This window comes from Armigeres subalbatus, chromosome 2 (genome assembly GCF_024139115.2).
Source record: "Armigeres subalbatus isolate Guangzhou_Male chromosome 2, GZ_Asu_2, whole genome shotgun sequence".
NCBI lineage: Eukaryota > Metazoa > Arthropoda > Insecta > Diptera > Culicidae > Armigeres > Armigeres subalbatus.
The window spans coordinates 425,996,063-426,019,384 of NC_085140.1; the positions used below are offsets into that span (position 1 = coordinate 425,996,063).

Below are 23,322 nucleotides of genomic sequence, written 5' to 3' on the forward strand. Positions count from 1 at the left end.
CACTATGCAATTTGATCATTCATAATCATCAATCATTAATCATATCGATCGTTAATCATTAACCATACACATAGTGTGTCAACATTTAATCACGATCGGTAATCGTTAATCATAATCCAACGGTTTTTTCATCTATTATTCATAATCGTTAATTATTGTCAAAAATGAATTTAATCATTAATCATTATCAGTCATCATTTTCAAAAATTATAATTCATTAATCATAATCTTTAATCATAGAGTTGAATGATTTAATCATTTAATCTGCTTAGAATTGGTCCTGGGGTCAGGAGTTACACTGAATTGCCCGTTTTCTAAAGACAACCGCTTTCCCTTTACCCTTCCTCTTTTCTCAACGGCCATTTCACCCCTTTGTTATCTTCTCCTAGGGATAGAAAATGTGTACCAAATTTGGTTGAAATCGGTACAGGGGTTCAGAAGTTACACTAAATTGCCCGTTTTCTGAACAATACCCTCCCTTCAGACCCCTACCCCCTTATCCAAATTTCCCTCCCGTACGATCGGCTCCTCATAGTGAATATGTGTACAAAATTTGATTGAAATCGGTCCTGGGGTTGGGAGTTACACTGAGTTGCTCGTTTTCCAAAGACAACACCTCCCCTATACCCTCCCTTTTTCCAATGACCATCCCATCCCCTTTGTTATCTTTTCCTTATGATGTAGAATGTGTGTACCAAATTTGGTTGAAATCGGTACAGGGGTTCATGATTTACTTTGAATTGCCCGTTTTCTAAACAAAACCCTCCTCCAGACCCTCCCCTTTCCCAAATCCTCCCATATGATTACCTCCTCGTAGTGAATATGTGTACAAAATTTGGTTGAAATCGGTCCTGGGAGTTGAAAGTTACACAGAATTGTTCGTTTTCTGAACAAAACCCTCCCACCACCCCTCCCCTTTTCTACATGACCATCCCACCCCTTTGTTAACTTCCTCTGAGGATAGAGAATGTCTGTACCAAATTTGGTTGAAATCGGTCCTGGGAGTTGAAAGTTACACAGAATTGTTCGTTTTCTGAACAAAACCCCTCCCACCACCCCTCCCCCTTTTCTACATGACCATCCCACCCCTTTGTTAACTTCCTCTGAGGATAGAGAATGTCTGTACCAAATTTGGTTGAAATCGGTCCTGGGAGTTGAAAGTTACACAGAATTGTTCGTTTTCTGAACAAAACCCCTCCCACCACCCTCCCCCTTTTCTACACGCCCATCCCACCCCTTTGTTAACTTCCTCTGAGGATAGAGAATGTCTGTACCAAATTTGGTTGAAATCGGTCCTGGGAGTTGAAAGTTACCCAGAATTGTTAGTTTTCTGAACAAAACCCTCCCACCACCCTCCCCTTTTCTACATGACCATCCCACCCTTTGTTAACTTCCTCTGAGGATAGAGAATGTCTGTACCAAATTTGGTTGAAATCGGTCCTGGAGTTGAAAGTTACACAGAATTGTTCGTTTTCTGAACAAAACCCTCCCACCACCCTCCCCTTTTCTACATGACCATCCCACCCCTTTGTTAACTTCCTCTGAGGATAGAGAATCTCTGTACCAAATTTGGTTGAAATCGGTCCTGGGAGTTGAAAGTTACACAGAATTGTTCGTTTTCTGAACAAAACCCCCTCCCACCCCCCTCCCTTTTCTACATGACCATCCCACCCCTTTGTTAACTTCCTCTGAGGATAGAGAATGTCTGTACCAAATTTGGTTGAAATCGGCCAAGTGGTTCAGAAGTAGTTAGCGAACATACATACATAGATTGGTTTTTATATATATTCTCTTATCTCTTATATGTGTAAGAAACTTTGCTTCGAACTATCGAGTCCATTTGGATCGCCATGATGGCGGTTGCGTCCGGCATGCATAGTAACGAAAATTACTTTTTCTGGGGATTTTCGTCATGTTTCGATGCATTTTAGTTTGGTCACATCGCACTTTAGTTTGCTCATATCGAAACAAACGGGGAATCTTCTGAAGTAGTATAAAAGTGTATAATAATTTTCGATAATTTTCCGTTTTCCGACCGCTCTCCCACTGTGTGAAATGAACTCCTCAAAAATCGTTAACCGTCAATTACACTAATATGAGAAACATGGTGGTTACTCATAATATGTGTTGTTCCAGATTAGGCCCGATTTGTGTGAACGAAACACAAAATTGTGTAAATCTTTAAGCTTGATTCTTTCGCGACCAAAAACTCACTTGAACACCGTTTAGCAACTTTTACCCACTTCACTTTTCTCCCACCTCCTTAGCCAACTTCCTCCTACCGCTCCACTTCCACACGTTCTTCCTCTGCGCTTCTCCGCTTTTCTCCCCACCGACCACCGGGTGGTGCTCCCTTGTCTGTTCACGGCTGAGCTGCTATGCCAAGAAAAAGCTGCTCGCGGTCAGGTTTGACGGCGTCTCGAACCTTCAGGCAAAATGGCGACGCCCACGCACGAACAAGGCTTCTGTGGACCTTCTGGAACCGGAGTGGTAGGTCGGTAACGTAACAACCAAGGTAAACCAACAATAAGAAAGGGGTCCTGTGAGCACATTAGGAAAAGTGGGTATAGCGTTTAGTTTACAGTTAGGGTTCTGGTCGAGGGTTTTTCCTGGATGGTCTCCTTCCACATATAGCTTCCACTGTCTCACAAAGTATCCTCAGAAGACGTCTGTCTTACTATTGAGCTATCCAAAGCCAGAATCATAAACACTAGTGTCACTGTGTAGGATGTATAAAATAAAAGTGGGTGGTAATCCAGTTGCAGCAAAAATATCACAAACATTTTGCGAGGAATACAGCGGAATCACGCACACTTTTGTTCTTTTGGAGAACTCAATAATGAGGAGAGAAGATACGTGGGCAATTTTCGTAGTAGACGCAAAGAGCGTGGTCAACTCGAGACCCCTGACTTTTGTTCCTTCGGACGCAGAGTAGCAGGACGGTAGCTTATTTCTTCAGGAGTAGTCCAACCTGCTAACATGTTGGTGGAACCGAAGATGGTATGTAGAGGAGATCGAGAGCTCTTATCGCTCCATTGGGGACCAGTTTTGGAGATAGTGGGTACGTGAGTATCTACCAGCTAAAGTGCCTGCATTGCTGCATTATACAAGTGGCGCAATACTCCTACCTTAGGAACCTTGTGCTTGATTGGAACAACCGATTTGACAGCAAACGCGATGTTCCAATTTTGACTGAGACAATTTAGACACTGAGCCTTTTTATTATTAATCCAGCCTCGTTACTGCCAACCATTGCGCTCGGCTCACCGATTGGAGCTGGAGACTAAGTGCTATCCAATGAGCAGCTCGAAGTTATTCCCTTCTCCCTCATGCTCATTTATTGACAAAAAAGAACGAGCAGGTCGGAAACAACTTCGAGCTGCTCATTGGACAGCACTTTAGTGGTCATCGTTGAGAAAAAGACTAGAAACTGGTGAATTAGATTAAAGGGTCGAGAAGGTGGGGTAAGGACGAGATGGACGAGCACGTGCAGCCATGGTTCAGACTGCAAATGGACTTCTGGTACGACAAATGGCACTAGAGTTGCAGAGCAAGCCATGCGCGCGGATGGTTGCTGTTGAATTTGCTGTCACGTTTTTGTTCGTTCCCGCAAGAAATAGATTCGGCTGATGTTTATATTTTGCATACCTGTGTACTAAAAAAAAAGGAAAGTTCGAAATTTTCGCGTTTTTTTACCTTTCTTCTTCTTCTTCTGTGGCTCTACATTCCAACTGAAACTTGGCCTGCTTTTTAACTTAGTATTCAATTAGCATTTCCACAGTTATTAATTGATAGCTTTCTATGACCGCCAATGCATGAGTATGTATCTTGTGTGGCTAGTAAAATGGATACACTATGCCCAGGGAGTCGAGAATGTTTCCCAACATCTTAGACCGGACCGAGAATCGAAATCGCCATTTCCGGATTAGCAATCGTACGCATTTGCTCGAAAGGCTAACTGGAGACCCCTTTGGTGACTTTGGTTGTATACGGGGATTTGTTTTATCTTCTACTTCCTTCTCCTGTGATGTGTCAAATCAACACATATTTATGGCACAGCTGATTGCTATAACCCCAGTCAGTTGAGGATGTGTTTGGTGAAATATGTGTGGCTGTGTGATAATATCAGAATTACATGGAATAATTACGAATTGCTCAGAATAGTTCTGAAAGAGTGAAGTGAATTGTTCGTGAACATTAGAAGTGATCTTCGCTTCCTCAGTTCATTTATCCGGAATTGAATCAATTTGGTGAGATCGTTTCAATATGTTTTTATATGATTCCAAAAATAAATGCGCGCTGGATTTAAAAATTCGGAAGTTTGTTTTGGATCCATTATCCAAAATCGGAGATTATTGGATTATAAAGAAATGTTAGATTTTGAAAATAAATCAATTTGTCCTTTCGTTACAACTGAAAGAACCTAAACTTGTTTAGCTCATAGAGGAATCAATTCTACCCGAGATGATATTTTGATAACTTTCATGAAAAAATAGTCGCTTCCAATGATGTTTTTAAATAACTAATATGATTCTTAATCAAGTCCACCTAAAATCGTAAATTTTTGCATGTTACTTCAAGAAATATTCAAAACAAAATGTGGAAATCACGTGTGTCCCGTTTAATCTATATTTGAAAAATATAAATATTATTATTTACAAACGGTTGAGATGCATCTTATCCCCACTAACATTTTAGATTTATGCCAGTTCTATGAAAGTCATGAAGAGTAAATTATGGTTTTGAAGACCGTTATAAAAGCAAAAATGTTACTTGGGATACTTTCTGTGCTTTCATTTTTCTAATTTAATAGGTATATTAACCATAAACTTGTTTTCAACGGAATTTGTCGATGTTGCAATTTCCTCTGGCTGTTGCAGGTGCTCAGTGTCGAAGTCTCCATTGCGAATATGTGTCTTCATATGTTGCGTCAAGTATGAACTGCAATTTGAAATGTGTACTAATGAGTCACCTAACTTATAACTTGTTGGCTATTTGTCTTACCGCAACGCATGTTTATAATCGCAGATGCTACATGCGTAGTTCTTAGGTCCGTGCGTTACTCGTTTATGGTAATATAATCCGTATTTATCTTTGAACCGATTTTGACATATACCGCACTCAAATGGTGTAATCCCTTTTTTCTTCTCATGAATAACCACATGCTTCTTCAATAGATGACTGCAAAGAAAAAAGGTTAGTTTATTGGATCTATTTGAAACCTACAAACAATTTCGCTTACAGTGCAACAAATGATTTTTTGCATACAGGGCAGGAAAAATTTTTAATTCCATGATTTCTTTTGTGATTCCGAAGTTTCTTCCATGATGGAAAAATTTTGCGACATACTCTGCATTGCCAGTGATCACTCTCATTTGTATCAACACCACTTGATTGAACAACTTCGTTAGTAGTGATGTTCGCGGCGTTATTTGTATTATCCTCAGCCAAGTGTTCTTCATCCTCCATATAAATTGATCGCACTTTCTCTCCTGTTTCGTTGTGAATTTCCATGTGGATTTTCAATTGACATTTTCGGTTGAAACTTTGGTTACACTTGGTACACGGATATTCGCCATTGTTCTCAATTGCAGCGCTTTGTACAATACTGTCCCTGTTATCTGGTAACCGGTCGCTCTCTTTCTGAATTTGCACTGGTTTTCGTCGACATTTTAAAGTGGCTGGCTTACGACTTATTCGAATTTCATTCGCTTTATTCTTGTGCATTCTAGTAGCCAAATGCAAATTCAATTTACATCTAAAAATAAAATGATTATATTACGATGCTGACTTAATATTACATTCACGTAACTTACTGCAAGGGAAATCCAACATCACACACATTGCAAACAAAATTCTTTGGCCCGTGAACTCTTTTCATGTGTTGGCATAAATTTCGCGACGAAGACAGCTTCTTATAACATATATCGCATTGGTCTGGTTTAAGCTTTTTTGTGGGATTTCTAGCATGACCACCAGTACGTCCTGAATCGATCGCAGTCTTTTGGATTAATTCATTTGTAGAAACTTCTAAACTAGAAGATGCTTTACTGTCTAGGTTTGGTAATTTCGAGTTGCTATTTGTAGTCGATTCAATTTTCACTTCTTCCTTGACAATGAAATCGTCTATGCCGATCAATTCCTCACTTTCTGACTCTTCATTGTAGCTTCTGGATTCTTCATCTTGGGAAATATTTGGCAGAATATCTACAGGTTCTGATTTTAGACGAAACTTGTCACCATCAATCATTATTTTCTCTCGTAAAGGTAATGTTGATTTGTGTTCCTCAATATCCGTTTGTGTCTTGGTAGATAGATTGCTGTTATTGCTCTCTACCGATGAAGGTTTGTGTGCTTTAATATTTGCATCAGATATAATCCGAGCTTCATGTTTATGAATTTTCATATGCTTGTCGAAACATTTGCTGAAAAAATCATGCATTATTGTTATTCTCACCTGCAGAAACACTGTTTAGGAAAATATAATGTTCAAATTTCGATTGATAATGATGTTTCCAAACGTTTGTTTGATGATTCACTTATCACACATTTTATGATTTAATCTCTAGTACAAACCTTATTATTCATATTTAACATTAAACATATTAATTTCGAAATTGACAAGAAAATGATTCACATTATCGTTCAACACCAAGTATTATTAGGCTATGAATACTTTCATTTAACCTTCAGAGATGATGCCCGTTTGCCCGATTACTGAGGGTTGTGGGTTCGAGTCCCATCGAAACATTTTCCAAATCATTATCTTCCACATAATGTACATATTCACATATGAGTGTTCAGAACATTGTAAATTAATGTCCAAGTCGGGTGGTTTAATCCCCGGAAATTGGCAATTAACTTTGATTGAACTCTTGTTCACTTGTTGTGAGACGATCTCGTTGGGAGTCTGTTTTTCGGGTTGAGTTCGATTGAAACGAATCTGAACTTCAACAGATGACGAATTTTTTTTCTACTTGTCATAAGATGAGTTTTAACAATTCCATTTATTTCCGCAACTTGATTGTACCTTTGACAGATACGTATTTCGACTCAACAGTAAGGCCATCTTCAGTGTCTCGTACTTGAATTTTTGTTCTCACATTTGGTAAATCTTTCACTTCAAATCTCATTTAATGAAAAATTGACTAAATGTGCTAGTGGAAGTTTGCTATAGATTAACAAATCCGGAATTCTTACCGAAATGTGAATATCTTCCCACAAATTGTGCAATCAACCTTGTTATCTCGATGTTTTCTCCTGTGTGCCGATATTTGGTGTTGGGTTTCGAAAACAGCGTTGCATACTTCACATTGCCTTTGAATGGGTCTTTGTTTTCCTCTTCTACCTTTCTTAGCTATTGAGCTTTTCTTATGTTTTGGGACTTTATCACCATCGATCGGAACAGTATGCTCTTCAACCACATCGCTTACGATCATCGATTTCAGGGCTTCTTGAACTTCATGACAGCGCATTCGATATTGATGAAATTCGGTCAATCGTAATCGACACATAGCGCAGATAGCTTGACTCATGCGATCATCGGCAGATACCTAAAATAGAATATGATTAGAGAAGATTGGCAATATATTGGCAAAAAATATTCAGTCTTTGATTTTACCGTTATTAGAAGGAGATCCAATATGCACTGATGCAGACCATCTTCCGCAAATATATCATCCAGCAAATCTTCGCTCAAACATAATCGACATATTTCATGTGCACCTTTGTACCCTTCCGGATCGATTCTGATTGCCACCGATGCCATATTCTTTGATAACTTGAAGCACTTTAGTCAACAGCTGAAGTCATCAATTGAAAAATACTTTAAAAAAGATGCTGAAAATTGAAATTCGTCAGAAGAGAAAGCTTCTCGACTGAGTTAAAAGTACACTAGTGATGTTATTATTTATATACCTAGTTTGATTTGTTTATGCTTTCTTTCTGGAATTAAATTTCTTGTACGTAGACCAACGCAAAATGAACTCCTTGAAGAAAATCTGACGTTTGAGCGTCGTATAATGAACGCAAAATAATGTCTTTGGGTAGTTCATTTTGCGTTGGTCTATCTGATTTTTAATGAATAAATATTATTTACATATAATATTATATATTATGAACTAGGTTCAAAATTCGAGACTCTCTCAACTCAACTCAAAATTTTTGTTTTCAACCTTACAAAAAAGTAAGGCAAAAGAGCCTTCGAATGTGGAAAAAGATGAAGAGTGAATTAGTATTTGTAAATGGTTGCTTAATTATCCAATAAAATCATTTATTTAAAGTAAGAGGAGAATGTGTGGTATTTGCATCGCTGCAATAGAGCTATTAGTAGGCATAACCGATTGGTGCAGTTGGGTGCAGATGGCGGGCCAGTGCCACACCACCACGCTATCTGTATGAAAGCAGTTATTTGTTCCACATAAAAGGTACTGCTATTTGCATTGATGATCATAAGCATTAACTGCTTATTCGAAAATAAAAAACAATATAAAAATCGAGATATCATGTCTATTTAGTGTGCTTCTAAAATTCTAACGCCTTAAACCAAGATTTAAAAAAAACATCTTTAATTTTAGTTTTATAACAAAAATATACTTCATTTTCTATACCACGCCGTGTGAAATTTCAATTATTCTACTTTTTCTCACGATGACAGCTGGCGGTCTTCTCCTCCCCTATTGCTTTATGACAGTAACAGTAACTTATAGACAATCTTTATCTGGTAATTAAAATATCTTTTGACTCTACCCACAGTATTATATCGACTTCGACAAGTCTACACAATTTTTGTCGAGATTTAGTAGATTCAACCATTTACGCTAGGAGAAAAGTCAAAAAAGAAAAAGTAGAAACACGAAAAAAAATTCCTCAGCGAGATATGGGATTCAATTCTTTAAATATTTTTAAAAATTTCAAAATTATATGTATTTGAAAATAATTTTGAGAACCAGGTTAGACTTTTGATTATCTACATTGTACATATATTTATTTGATTGTTAATTATAATACATGTTTTTTCTCAAATTGATTCCAAGAAAGGAACTATTTTTAATTTTTATTGAATTTCTAATCTCGTGTGATAAACCATTCGCAAAAAAAGTCAGTTTGAAATTTTTAAAATTATTGTAAATTTAATTGGCTATACCTACCTTGCCGTGGTAGATTTTTGTAATTCTAGCCCTTTCGCTTCATCTCCGAAATGAACATCGCTGATTCTAGTAAATATGGCCATGGTAGTTCTCATCTGGGTCCCTATCCTTATTTCACTGGTTTATATAGGGACTCACTGTTAGAATGTAAAACAAGAATAAAACATAAAATAAGTTGCGAGTTTCCAATTTAGCGACCCATATTGGGTTGCTATTCTTTGAAACAATTACGCAATTACGCATGTTTGTTTTCCAATAAAGAATTTACTGTAATGCTGTAATGGACCAGCTACCGTGACCTGCCCCAATTCCGCGCATCGCCTAATACCGTGGTTTTCATCAAATATCAGAACCTGGCTATCATGGACATCGTATTATTTGGTGTATTGTATTGTACCATGAGGAGCAATGCACACCAATTCATTAAAGCGCTATATCCAAGGCTTTTTGAAAAACAATGGATGGATTTCGTTTTTTTACGTACGGTACATTCTAGTATTAGGGAATTCTTTCGGTATTTGAATAGAATCACAATACAAGAACTACTCAATGCAATCTGTTCTGTTATTTTTGTTGAAGTTTGAGAAATATAGACAAATACCTACTGCAAATTTAAAACATATTTCAAAGCTGCAATCGATTCTTTCGCGAAGTTCCGAATGTTTGGCGAAGTTCCGAGATACGTCAAAAACTTTGAATCGTGGATACAACTATGTATTCAACTGTGACTGCGACTTATCACTTTTCTGGAAACTTGTAACGCGTGCCAGATTCAAAACTCTATACCCTCCTCTAATTTCATGTTTGTGTCAACTGGGCTTTCATCGCTTTTTGAGGACTTTTCTATTTGCTGTGTCTGCTTTAGTTGTTGAGTTTTTTCGCCTCTTATATGGTAATGTCTTTGCACGTGCTGCACCAGGTGTGAACTGTAATTAAAAATTTGCATCAGTAAACAACGTATTTCTTCTGCTAAGTGTAAACCTCACCGCATCGCATATTTATGATCGCACAAATGGCATTCAAATATCTTCGGTCCATGCATTACTCGGTTATGGTAATATAATTGATTTTTCTCCCTGAACCGACCTTGGCATACATCGCACTCAAATGGTTTGGGTCCCGTTTTTCTGTTTACCTTTGCACCGATTTGTTTGGGCTTACCCGTTCGTTGATGACTTAGAACATGTCTCTTCAATACATAACTGGAAAAAAAAATATTGGTTTAGTTTATTGAATCTACTTTGAACTTACAATTCGGCTTACCGTTCAACGAATGGCTTGTTGCAAATTGGGCAGGAATATTTGTGGGTTCCATGTTTTCGCTTGTGCTTCCGAAGTTTCTTCCATGTTAAAAATATTTTATGGCATACTCTACATTGCCATCGATCATCCTCATTTGAATCTACTTTTGATTGTTCCACTTCGTTGGTAGTGATATTCACGGCGATGTTTGAGTTATCTTCAGGCATGTACTCTTCCTCCTCCATATATATTGATTTTAGTTTTTTCCCTTTTTTGTCGTGAATTACCATATGATTTTTCAGTTGACATTTTCGGTGGAAGCTTCTGTTGCACATGGTACATGAATATTCACCATTATTTTCAATAAAAGCAGTTTGAACAAGACTTGCACTGTTATCTGGATCGCTGTCGATATCTTCTTGTAACTGCACTGCAACACGTTGATCTTTCACAGGAACAGGTTTACGACTTAATCGAATTTCATGCGCTTTACTCTTGTGCATCTTGGTAGCCAAATGTAGATTCAATTTACATCTAAAAAAAATAATATTTACATTAAGAGGTTGAAGTAATAATACAATTATATTGTGTTACTCACAGCAGCGGAAATCCAACATCACAAACATTGCAAACAAAATTTTTTGGTCCGTGCACTCTTTTCATGTGGTGCCATAAATTTCGTTTCGAAACCATCACTTTAAAGCATATACCACATTGACCTGATTTGAGCTTCTTTTTTTGATTTTTTGTATGAGTTGTACGGACTTCAGCCTCAGAATCGTTCGTATTTTTCTGGATTGACTCATTTGCAGTAGCTTCTAAACTAGAAGCTGCTTGACTGTAATTTGGAATTTCCAAATTACGAATTGTAAAAGATTCAACTTTTACTTCTTCCGTGACAATCAAATCGTTTATGCCAATCAGGTCATCGTTTCTTGTAGTGTAGATTCTGGATTCTTCTTCCTCATCCTCATCAATATACGATAGTGCATTTACAGGTTGTGATTTTAGATTCAATTTCGAATTTTCCAATATTATTTTCTCTCGCAAAGGTGATGTTGATTTCAATTCACTATTCTCTGCTTGTGTCTTGGGGGATAAATTGCTGTTGTTGCTATTTCGTGATTGGGGTGTGGGTGACTTTCTATTTGAGTTAGGTGTATCATCTTCATATTCATCCTGGTGAGATTCAACATGCTTGTCAAAGCATTTTCTGACAATAGAGTAAAACATAGTTATTATTAACTGTGGCAGTAAAATTGTTGAGGCAAATTGAAAACAAAAATAAAACATATACACCCAGTTCTTTTTTTACACGGGTGGGTTTTAGTCGATTATGACCTTTAGCGTTAATGAAACTATGAGTTAACCCCATGAAAAAAATCACAAAAAATCAAAGAAAATTCAGGTCGTACACGGGAAGCACGAACAATCATCAACTCGTCATCATTTTCATCATTGAATGCTTAATTTTTTTCTACAACAAATATGATTTTGAAAAAGTATCACTGGCGCGTGCTTACTCGCAATCTACATGCTGATACATTTACAGTTACATCAAACAACTGAAAACCGAAATACGGGACAAAAGATAGGAAAAATAACACGGTGTTTAGTGCCTCCCCGAGTCACCTTAAAAAGCTGTGAAAAATCAGGTTAACCGGGAAATTGAAGAATACCAACCGTGTAAAAACAATGGATGTAAGCGTTTGTTCCGAATGCAAAATGGTAATTCCACTCGCTCACAACTAAATGAACATAACAATAAGATCAGAGCAAGCCTGATAAACATTTTTGGACAGTTTAAGGTGATTATACAATCAAGCCATGTGGTGAATTTCAAATTCACCACACAGTTTTCTACTCCTATTATCAAAAGTTCAAAACCAGCATAATATTTTGTGTACAATGCTGAAATTAAAGTCGATTGCTTAGCATGAGTAATCAAACGATCTACAGATGTTGTGATCCCCATGGGCGTTGTTGTTCTCTCAATTCGTGCTCTTGAAAAATCACTATAAAAAGCACGTGGTTTCCAAGATGGCCGATTTGTGGCTTTGTTATATAACCACCTTAACTAGTTTAATAATTTCTTACCGGAACTTAAATATCCTCCCACAAATTTCGCACTCATGCTTTTGCTTTTGATGTTTTTTCCTGTGTGACGCTAATTGATTTTTCGTTTTGAACACGGCATCGCATACATCGCATTGAGTAGTTCTTTGTTTTCCCTGTCCGACTTTCTTTGCTAGTGCACTATTTTCATGCTGTGGAGCGTTCTCCTCGTCCATCTGCACAGTTGACTTCTCAACCACATCGTTGGCAATCAACGATTTCAGCACGTCTTGCACTTCATGGCAGCGTATCCGATATTGATGAAATTCGGTCAACCGCAATCGACACATAGCGCAGACAGCTTGACTCATACGATCATCGACGGAGACCTACAATGAAACGACATTTGTGAAGATTGTGGAAACAGAGTAAAGGAATATCCAGTCTCATATTTTACCGCTATTGAAAGGAGATCCAATATGCATTGATTTAGACCTTCTTCCGTAAAGATATCGTGAAGCAAATCTTCGCTCAAACACAGTCGACACATTTTGTGGTCATCTTTGTGGCTTTCTGGTTCTAGTTTGATCGTTACTGATGCCATATTTTTTGACGATTCAAAGCACTTCAGTTAATGGTTTTGATATTTCACAGGTGTTGTCTTGCTAAATCTTTCAGTAAGGATGAAATTTATAAAATAATTGAAATTATTTTCTTCCGAACCGATCAAATTTATTCCCTACTGACGTTTTTACGTTACGTGACAATGATTTGTTTATTTATATGTCTGAGCTCGAGTATGCATTTTTATACCTGAACCATAGATATGTACCCACAGTATTACATCGACTTTGTCAAGTCTACAAACTTTATTTTTGTCGAAAATTAGTTCACCATTTTGCTTAGTTTAAAAAAAGGCACGTGAATTGAGCAAGTCGCTTGAATTGAATATCTGTTTCTTCTTTTTTATCTACGTGAATTTCAAAATTCCATCAATTCTTCAATCAAAACTACCAAGAGGAGGGAGTAAAATTAGCCACCCTCAAGTCAATGGGGAAAATTTAAATTAAATTGAATTTTAACACTATGACAAAACTTAACTGTTACTTAAAAATTGAGAGAAAAATTATAGAATAGCTGATCCAAAAAGGTTACATTTGTCGTATAGCCAAACGATTTGTCTACACTGAGGATACTGGCCGTAAGATTTTCATACGACCAAACTTATGAGAATGTTTCATACGAATTAAACTATGAAAATCGTGGGATCCTTTTTCGATCAATTCTAACTTTTTATTGGGTATCCAACAAAACAGTTTCTCGAAGCGTCGATGGGCGTGTGGTGTGAACGCACGCCTCCTAATCACGATGTCCATGGTTCGAACCCGGGTTGCACTTTTTTTTTAACAAACTGAAAATATTTCATAAGATTGTCGTATGAAATGCATTCCATAAGAGAATCGTACACTGAGGATACTGGTCGTAAGAACATCATACGTTTCTCTTTTGAAATTTCACCACAAGAAAATGTATTGATTTTCATACGATTCTCTTATGGAATGCATTTCATACGACAATCTTATGAAATATTTTCAGTTTGTTAAAAAAAAAGTGCAACCCGGGTTCGAACCATGGACATCGTGATTAGGAGGCGTGCGTTCACACCACACGCCCATCGACGCTTCGAGGAACTGTTTTGTTGGATACCCAATAAAAAGTTAGAATTGATCGAAAAAGGATCCCACGATTTTCATAGTTTAATTCGTATGAAACATTCTCATAAGTTTGGTCGTATGAAAATCTTACGGCCAGTATCCTCAGTGTATGAAAATCAATACATTTTCTTGTGGTGAAATTTCAAAAGAGAAACGTATGATGTTCTTACGACCAGTATCCTCAGTGTACTTTCTCCGTGGAAAACATGCTTTGGGCACGAATAAAAAAACAGCATCCTTCCGCCTCAAGAAACGGACATCTTCATTTATTTTCTACTAGCGGACCCGACGAACTTCGTGTCGCCTAAAATTGATTTATTCTGTAATTTGTTCTCGAGTTATGCAGAATTTATTGGTCATTTGTAGGGGAGCCCTCCTTTTCAGAAGGAGAGGGGTTTCAAACCACCAGAAACATATCTTCCCTTCCAAAACCTCCACATGCCAGATTATTTGGTTCCATTTGCTTGATTAACTCTCGAGTTATGATGAAATTGGTGTTTCATTCGTATGGGAGCCCCCCTTCCAAAGGGAACCATCTTAAGAACCTTCCCCAGCCCAAAAAACCTTTGCATACGCTTGTCATAAGACGAGTTTGTACAGTCCCATTTAATCCCACCACTTAATTGTACCTCAGACATTCCACTAAAAAGCTCAAAATAATTTTCTCTGCATAAGCATATACATATTTTTCAAAGTGAACAAACAAGCGAGAGACATTAATCACATTAAATATGGACTACCAAAATAAACCAAACGTGGTCGAATTCACTTTAAACTTTTATTTGTAGAAACGCATAAAGGGAAAGGACAAATGTTGATATTGTAGCCGATGCAGCATGCATAGGGTCGCTCACGGCTAGTTCTGAACGGTCGAAAGTCGACTTGTGGAAACGGCAGTAATAATTTACTTCAACACGGTAGTCTTTTCGTTATGCAGCGTACACACCAGTCAAGCAGTTTGACGAACATTGACTCCGCCCCCAAGAAAACGCTTCGGTTGCTACTTTGTTTGAACGTGTGTGAAGTTGTTCGAACAACCATTTGACAGTTGGCGGCTCGGTTGGAAAAAATTAAAACGGTTCGATTTCTGTTTGAGTTGTCGGGGGCGGAGTCAAGGTTCTCCGAACATGTTTGAGCATTTGTAGTGAAGTTGCACAAACCCCCATATATTTTTTGATGGTTGGTGCTCATGTTGGCGCTTCGGTCGTTCGTGTGTGATATTGTTGGTCGAATAAATTGATTGTTCGTGCTGCTGTTGGTAAAACTTGATGGATGTTTGAATAAACGAGAGGTGGAGTCAATGTTAGTCAAACTGCTTGACCGTGTGTACGTTCCATAAAACTTGATGGATGTTTGAACAAACGAGAGGTGGAGTCAATGTTGGTCAAACTGCTTGTCCAACAAGGCAAGTGGACTGTATAGACGATATTCGGATTCGGTAGCGAAAGAAAAACGCATGTTTCTTCTACCGTCAACTGCACAGAAACTATAGTATATTTAATCAATAAGTTGTCTTGGGAAATACAGTTTTTAAACAGGTATCGATACAATGTTGTTGGCTCTACATTAACGACGTACACTGCTTGACCGTGTGTACGTTCCATTAGAATTCACCGACAGATAGGTAATATATGCTTGATAGTCAGAATAGTCCTGGAGATAATGGCCGCGAAGGCAAGCACAGATTACGTCTTTTAGGTTTCCGCCGACTTGAGCGACGAATAGCGAGCTTGAGTCGATGACCGCGTGATCAAGTTGGAAAGGCGTTTCCTGCAGTGGATTATAGCGTCGGAACTCAATGACACAGACTCGACAGTCGCATAAGTGGTCTGCCAGCTGCAGCGGCGATTAAGCTATGGTCGTGCCAGCCAATGCCCTCAAGGTTTAAGTTTGGTGAAGTCTCCAGCGATGGAATTATAATACCGGAACCCGAAGTCTTGGCTATGGACGGTATTGACTCCAAGGAGTTGGTCCTGTCCATCGTGGTCACACACTACCTTCCCGTGTCCCTCTGAACGATTTCTTTTGCCGAACTTCTTCATCCTTGGTTGTTAATTTATTTTGACATTTTATAAACAATTAAAAAGCAATGTTACCTTGATCGATTTTAATGAAATGTTTAGACTTTTTACCACTAGTTAGCGCTATTCGCAGGAAAAGTTGTTCGCTAATCACTTCTATGGGATGTTCAAGAGTGGACTATCTTGTACTTTACTTTCTTTGCTATAAGGGTCAGACAGACAGAAATTCAGAAGAAGAAGAAGATGTGGCTGGGGCTCTGCCATTTTCATTCACAGGTTTTTGTGTAGCAGATATTGATCACAAATCGTTTCGGATTTTCGGAAGAATTGATCACAAATCGTTTCGGATATCCTTCCACCCTATAACTGAGGATTAGGGTGCCAATGAAAATCGACTTTTCGAATTTCAAAAACGGGTAGTTAGCCTACTGACTTTGGAACTTTGACTTGGCATAAAAAAAAACGATTTCGAAGAAACACGTTGAGCTTGAGCTTGATTGACTTGATTGACAAGCCATTGACTTGCCACGAGTTCATACGGAATTTTATTGGATTTTTTGGGTTAGGATCAAGAGGCAGAGGTTCGTCTTGGTTAACGAGCTGTCAATGCAATATGATAGATAGATAGGAGAACGCAACTGATGGAACTTCTAATTGGATGTAGGAAACGAGCTTTTCAGTTCATTTCCAATTCTAGCAGCTACTGCTAGAATAATCAAGTTGAAGGTATAGGGTAGAAATGGAAACGGCGTGGAATTCCATTTCGAATTTTCCCTGTAAGAGAAGCCACCCGCCCCCCCCCTTGGGAAATTTTCGTGTTTAGAAATAGTCAAACTTGGACCGATTTGATCAAACACTTAACGAAGTCCGATTGAGCAGAAATTTAGCATAGGGACTTTTTGACGTAGAACTACGCTGCCGTGAATCGCATATTTTTCCCATATGAATAGGAAACCCTGCAAAGATGGGACAGATATGCGATTCACGGCAGTACGTCTGTCTTCACTAAATTGGGGAACACTTTACGATTGCAAAAAATCGAAAAACGTCACGAAAATATGATAGACTTTAATCGTTAATATTTCAGCCGTTTCTAGATGGATTTTCTATTTGATTGGACCATTGAGTCAAGGAGCGTCAACGCTTCATACACGATGTACATTTAAGTCGTTATTTTTAAAAGAATCGCTTTTTATGCGATTTTTTTCACTCGAATTTCGGGATTCCCGCGGTTTATTCAGACATATTTTGGGATCTACGCGTTTTTTACGTTGTTTTACTTTACGCGGCCCATATCCTCCGCGTAAAAACCGACTCCAGTGTGTTACAATATTTAAGTATGATAACATTTATTATTGAAAACTTGCTAACAGTTTAGCAATCGGTTTCGGTCAATCAGTCAATCAAGTGACCCGTAAGCTTATTTTTCAATAGTACTACATTCCAACTGGTAGGTACACCCGATTCTTTTTTTACACGGGGGATGCGTTCCGTGTAAAAAAAGTTTTCAGTTCAAAATTTGAAAATCCGTGTAAAAAAAGTTTTATGATTTCTCCACAAATCATGCAAAATGGAGCAACTTTGCAAAAAAATTGTATAGGATTTTTTTTACACGGCCGTGTAAAAAATCCGTGTAAAAACAGAATCGGGTGTACTTGGCCTGCGGATTCTGCGCCTTTGTTCGCAAGGCTAACTGGAGACCTCAAGCCAGCATAGACGTAAAATTAATGCAACTTACAGGCACAGACAAACAGACATAACACGTTGTACATTCACTCATCAAATTCATCGTCGTGCAAACACTAACGACATCTGTTGTTTTCACTAAGTTGGGCAAATCACGAACCAGATGGCGGTAGTGGGCAAACGTCAAACTCGAGCAAATCCGATGCGTGCGCCACGAGTGATCGATTGGCCAACTAATGATTATTTAAACTGATCAGTAAATCAGTGAACGATGAAAATTTCACAAGTGTTATGTCTGTTTGTCTGTGTTACAGGGCTTTTAGATGGTGCAGCTCATTTCTGCTAACTTACACGCACGTTTTCTCTCGAAAGCTTGAAAGTAGAGGGTCTCGGAATCTTCTTCGCTGCTGCAGTGTATGCGTTCTGGGAAACTTTCTTCGGCTTGTTTTTGCTGATTCAAAGGTGTCTGCCGGAGTGAATAATGAAGTTCAATCGGTTTAGCATTCTCGCTTAACTTTTCAAAAGGACCTAAGTAACATTTTTTTCATGAATTAATTTGAATAGCGCAATCAACAGAACAACATGAAAGCTTTTGATTGCAGTACTCAAATTAATTCATGAAAAAAATGTTACTTAGGTCCTTTTGAAAAGTTAAGCGAGCATTGTATTTTGGTGTTATGTAGGAACATAAGTTCAAAAATAGCATTTACCAATGCTTCGAATTGAGATACAATTATCGAATGAATCTAACCCTCTAGCGAATGTTTATCAATTGATAATTTGGATATGTGATCGCTTGAGAGTGTTGTTCATCCTCGATTATTTGAAAATTTTATTTTTATCATCCTTTTCAAATATTGGTCTAAAAATTATATACATCGCCAGGGTTCGTAATGCTCACTCAATCTCAGGAGCACATGATAAACAACGAAAACAAATTCACCCTGGGCTTGAACAACGCTTGCTTTGGTCTGATCGAACAGAAAAATCGAAAACTTGTACATTTCATGCAGCTACGTAGTTCAACGTCACATTTGCGTACAACCCGATTAGGCTGCACCTTTGAGTTTTTCGAGGAGATGAAACTTTTGAGCACTACCCGTTTCCATACTGAGGATAGCCAACAATAAATGTTCAAATGAATTCATTTTCGTTTCTATTCTGCGAATAAAATATCACAAGACAGTCAAAAAGACGCTTGGTGCAGCTTCGCTGAACCCCGACCATGTCACCCTTCGAATAATCTAGAATTTACTATCAGCATTACTAAGAAGCTAATGAGAAGAATTTTGAAATTCAGTCTTAGTAGGCTGATAACAAGATAACACGCCCACGGAGAAAGTAGACAAATCGTTTGGCTATGACCAACATTTACATAACAAATACAAGAGGAGAAGGGACCTCATTATTGATACTACTCACCTTTTGCTTAACACTGATGGAAATGCTTCCTCGGAGTAGGACTCCAACAACTTGGAGATCTTCGCTAATCTGAGTGCCGGATATCTAAGCCTACTATAGATATCCACTTGTATTTCTCTTCGAGGAAACGATCCACTGAAGCTTGAGGGAAACTCGGTTAACCTCCTGGTCGTTCGTCAACAGTTTTAGGTTTGGGAGGTTGTTCCATAACCCGTTGATATTTCATTGAAGCCACAGATTGATCTGCAGTAGGGGCGTATGGGGCTGGAAAGAAGGCAAGAGAATTGCTTGTTTCCTAATTCAACGGTGGTAAGAGCGCTGATGTCTCACATGAGCTGTGCTGATCGATGGAGAAGAGAGCGCTTTGGAAATCCATTTGGGTATTCTCGAGAGCGTTCAAAGTCCGTCAGGACAGTCAGTCGCGTCTACGATTTTCAAGTATCTTCGTAAGATCGTAAGGCCTGTGATATGAAACAATAAATTCGTTTTATCTTTCTTTGGTGGACTATATTCTTAACAACAAACCAAACTAGCTACTTGAGTCGGAATCTCCTTCCTCGGATATGCTCGAGTCCCCATCTTCGAATTCCATCGGTAGTGACCCTTGTGGCCATACGTTGTCGTGAGTTCTCAGATGATTTTCCAACTGACATTGTCGCTTGAATGTTCGATTACATTTCGAACACGCGTATTCATTGTTGACGTGTTCCTTATTGAGTTGCACACTTTCGCTATGACCACTAATGGAATCGTCATCGCTAGATGAAACATCTTGAATGGATTCTACTGGAGCATGCGTATTGTCAATGCGCGATTCATTCTGTAAAACGCGTTCTGTAGTACCTTCATTGTTGAAGTCAGTTATTTTGTCAGTTAATTTGCTACGCAGATTAAGTAGATGTGTCTTTGTGCGCAGATGTTTCGTCATATTGAAGCTAGAATAGAATCACTATTACATACACTACTCATAGGCTAATCTACGTAAATAGATACTTACCGTTTAGTGAAACGAACTTCACAAATCAAGCAAACATGATTTCTCGGACCATGCACAGATCTTTTGTGGTACCGAAGTTGTTGTCCGTCCAAACATACCTTATAGCAGATATCGCATTGGAATGGTTGCAAATTCTCTGCATTTTTATGTATGAAAGTGGCTTTCTCGACAGTCTTTCTCTGCTTTACATTACTAGTGTGTGTCTTCATGTGGTTGTTCAAATAGTCACTGGAATTGAATAATGTTTAAATAGTCTACGCATTGTTTTGAACTTAAATATCCCTTACCTTCGAACAAAAGAATATCCACAAACATTACACACATGTTTCTTGACTCCATGATGTCTCATGTGGTTTTTAAGATTTTTATGATTTTTGAACACCTTGCGGCAGACATTGCATTCATTTTCTTGCAAAATGATGGAAACATCCGAATCCGAATCTGCATCTTTGGTGATGGGTTGACCGCTCCTTTTCTTTAGGTTATAACTGGCGAGCTTATCAATCCCAGCCTCGAGTACCTCTCTATCCGTTGACAGTTCACCTTCTAATTTTTCGTTATGGCTTTTCATGTGATTTTTTAATTGGCCTTTTCGCTTGAAAGAGCGATCGCATTTGAAGCAGGTGTGCAAATCGTCACTATGATTGGAATTGTCTTCCCTTGGCGATTCGCTATTTACCGCAGTGCTTCGCAATATGGCCATTTCAGATTTATCGCAGAACAAAGCATTATCCTGTTCTTGGGGGCTTGTACTGATCGTTTTCAAACTTCCTTGTTTTATTTCTGGCGTAATTTTTGTAATATCTACAGAATCAGTTTTTAGCTTGTGAGTCCTGGTGTTTTCATATTTTGCCTTACTAGTTTTATTTTTTGACAATTCACGCAATTTGTTTAAATGTTGCGTTGTACGCATGTGGGTTTTCATATCTTGGCTGAAATTTAAAAATAGAGAATATTATGCATTCAATGATGTATATATAACGTAGCTTACCGTAAAGTGAATTGTAGTCCACAAACTAGGCATTTGTGATTTTTCGGACCATGTACTAATCTATAGTGAAAACTGAGCTTTTGTTTAGTTTGGCACTGTTTCTGGCATTCGTTACATTGATATTGTTGAATTCTATCATTAGCTTTCGATTGAACTGGTACATCCGAAACGACTGAGTGATCATCTCCAGTATCACTTTGATTGCTTTTGTTTTCATCATCCTCACCATCATCACATGATATGGCAATTATTTCCCCTGGCAGGAAATGAGAAATGGTGATGGGTTTCTTATCTAGATCATCATCATTCTCTGTGCGAGTTTCAATTTTCACTTCTTCAACTTCAATCATATCCTCTATGCCGATTAGTGCTTCATTGTCGTCCTTGTCATGTGTTTCATTATCACTCCTTTCATCGTAATCGTGGACACTATCATTTGGAGAAACTGGAGCTGCCTCTAGTTTTACCACAACTGCCTGCAATGCAAAACATGTCAATTATTTATGTTTTGACTTCTTCTTATATTACTCTACAATTCAACCGGAACTTGGCCTGCTTTTCAACTTAGTATTCTATTTGCATTTCCTCAGTTATTAATTGGAAGCTTTTCTATGCCCGCCATTGCATGAGTATGTGTGGCAAGCACAATGGAAACACTATGCCCCGGGAGTCGAGAATGTTTCCCACTCGAAAACATCCTAGACCGGACCGAGAATCGAACTCGCCATCTTCGGATTGACAATCCTATGCCTTTACTCGCAAGGCAACTGCTACTGTTATGTTTTGACACTGTACTGTAAATTCACACATTACTCACCTCGTCAAGATCACCTATATTTTTATCTTTCTCGTTCAAATTTGTCTCTAATGCTTTGAGCAATTTATTTGCGTGCTTTTCCATGTGTTTTTTCAATCGTTCGCTAAAAATAATTCAAGTGAACAAATTATTCATAAAAAAATCTTTTCTGTGGCTTGCGAGGGTCAAGGATTTTTACCGTCTGCCAAATTTTTTGTAACATTCGGCACATCCGTGTTTCTTAGATCTATGACATCTTCTGTGATCCGTTAATTGTTTCCTGGTTTCGAACACTTTCTGACAAATATCACACTGAGTGTGTTCACATATTTCCTTTCTACTAACAGCTTGTCGGATGGTAGTCCCTGAATCAGTATTCCGCTTACTTTTTCGTCTTTGATCACTGGATTGTTCGGATTGACCACCTTCTTCAAGCACCATGTTTTGAAGAAAGCTTTGCACTTCCTGACTACGTACTCGGAACTGGTGAAACTCGATGATTCGTATTCGACACATTGTACATATCAGATGACTCATGCGGTCCTCGGAGGACACCTGAAATGATTCTTTATTAGCGCTTAGCGATAACATATAACAACATTGATCATTACCACAATTGAAAGGTATTCCGAAATCCATTGCTGTAGGTCGCGCTCCTGAATGACACTGCTCAGACACTCTTCACCTAAACATAGGCGACATATTCGATCGGATCTTGCGAACAATTTTGAGTCAATTTTGTTTGAAGTCATGATCCTTTCAAATTAGAAGGAAGCTTTTCGCGATTTAAGTGATAGCGCACAAAATTCCTTTATTTAATTAAAACCTTAAAACACATTAAACAAGGAGTAAAAATAATTTAAGAATCAGCTTAATGAACTGCAATTTTGTTTATGTTCATTAGAGATTTGGATGAACTCATCTGTTACTGAAGCGACTGAAGCACGTTTCATGCGTTTCATCGACACCGTCGACTTCATGTACATTCAGCACCCGATTTTTTATTATAACAGAAATTTTGAAAGTAAAATTTAAAACTAATTAAGCAGGAATCCTTATGGATTGTAATCCTTAAGATTTTTTTATCTGGAGGAGCGATAATTTTCAATGTTTTAAACTTTTATTTATTTACGATTAGGTATAAAATATCGTCATCCATTTTATACCCACAACTTTCCCATGGGTACAAAGTAATACATACGTAGCGATATGGCCATATTTCCGTGAAAACTGTTCCGGAAGTATGAT

At 38.1% G+C, this 23,322-nt stretch overlaps 3 protein-coding genes across 4 annotated transcripts in view; all 3 read right to left on the reverse strand.

Annotated features, from left to right (window-relative positions):
- Positions 1-4,598: 4,598 nt before the first annotated feature.
- On the reverse strand, positions 4,599-7,992 carry LOC134213524 (zinc finger protein ZFP2-like). 2 transcript variants are annotated; one of them, XM_062692655.1, is made up of 7 exons: positions 7,918-7,992; positions 7,622-7,802; positions 7,201-7,553; positions 5,817-6,425; positions 5,243-5,758; positions 5,005-5,181; positions 4,599-4,941 (listed from the first exon to the last, which is right to left on the reverse strand). In XM_062692655.1, the coding sequence occupies exons 2-7, from the start codon at positions 7,766-7,768 to the stop codon at positions 4,794-4,796; spliced, it is 1,950 nt and encodes a 649-aa protein (XP_062548639.1). In that variant the 5' UTR covers positions 7,769-7,802; positions 7,918-7,992; the 3' UTR covers positions 4,599-4,793. The 2 variants fall into 2 exon arrangements, with proteins under 2 accessions (XP_062548639.1, XP_062548638.1); XM_062692654.1 differs by having other exon boundaries at positions 7,622-7,839; positions 7,918-7,983.
- Positions 7,993-9,692: 1,700 nt separating this feature from the next.
- LOC134213523 (zinc finger protein 808-like) lies at positions 9,693-13,231 on the reverse strand. Its single transcript, XM_062692653.1, has 6 exons — positions 12,904-13,231; positions 12,489-12,835; positions 10,990-11,604; positions 10,413-10,925; positions 10,136-10,351; positions 9,693-10,075 (listed from the first exon to the last, which is right to left on the reverse strand). Exons 1-6 carry the CDS (start codon positions 13,048-13,050, stop codon positions 9,922-9,924), a joined length of 1,992 nt encoding a protein of 663 aa, XP_062548637.1. The 5' UTR covers positions 13,051-13,231; the 3' UTR covers positions 9,693-9,921.
- A 6,544-nt stretch (positions 13,232-19,775) lies between these two features.
- LOC134210336 (zinc finger protein Xfin-like) overlaps positions 19,776-23,322 on the reverse strand; it is a 96,124-nt gene continuing 92,577 nt past the window's right edge. Inside the window, exons 14-20 of the mRNA XM_062686386.1 lie at positions 22,686-22,830; positions 22,274-22,629; positions 22,096-22,198; positions 21,279-21,754; positions 20,575-21,219; positions 20,288-20,515; positions 19,776-20,225 (exon numbers count right to left, since the gene is read on the reverse strand). Of these exons, the coding sequence (XP_062542370.1) occupies positions 19,820-20,225; positions 20,288-20,515; positions 20,575-21,219; positions 21,279-21,754; positions 22,096-22,198; positions 22,274-22,629; positions 22,686-22,830 (2,359 nt within the window). The 3' untranslated portion in view covers positions 19,776-19,819. The remainder of the gene's footprint in view (positions 20,226-20,287; positions 20,516-20,574; positions 21,220-21,278; positions 21,755-22,095; positions 22,199-22,273; positions 22,630-22,685; positions 22,831-23,322) is intronic.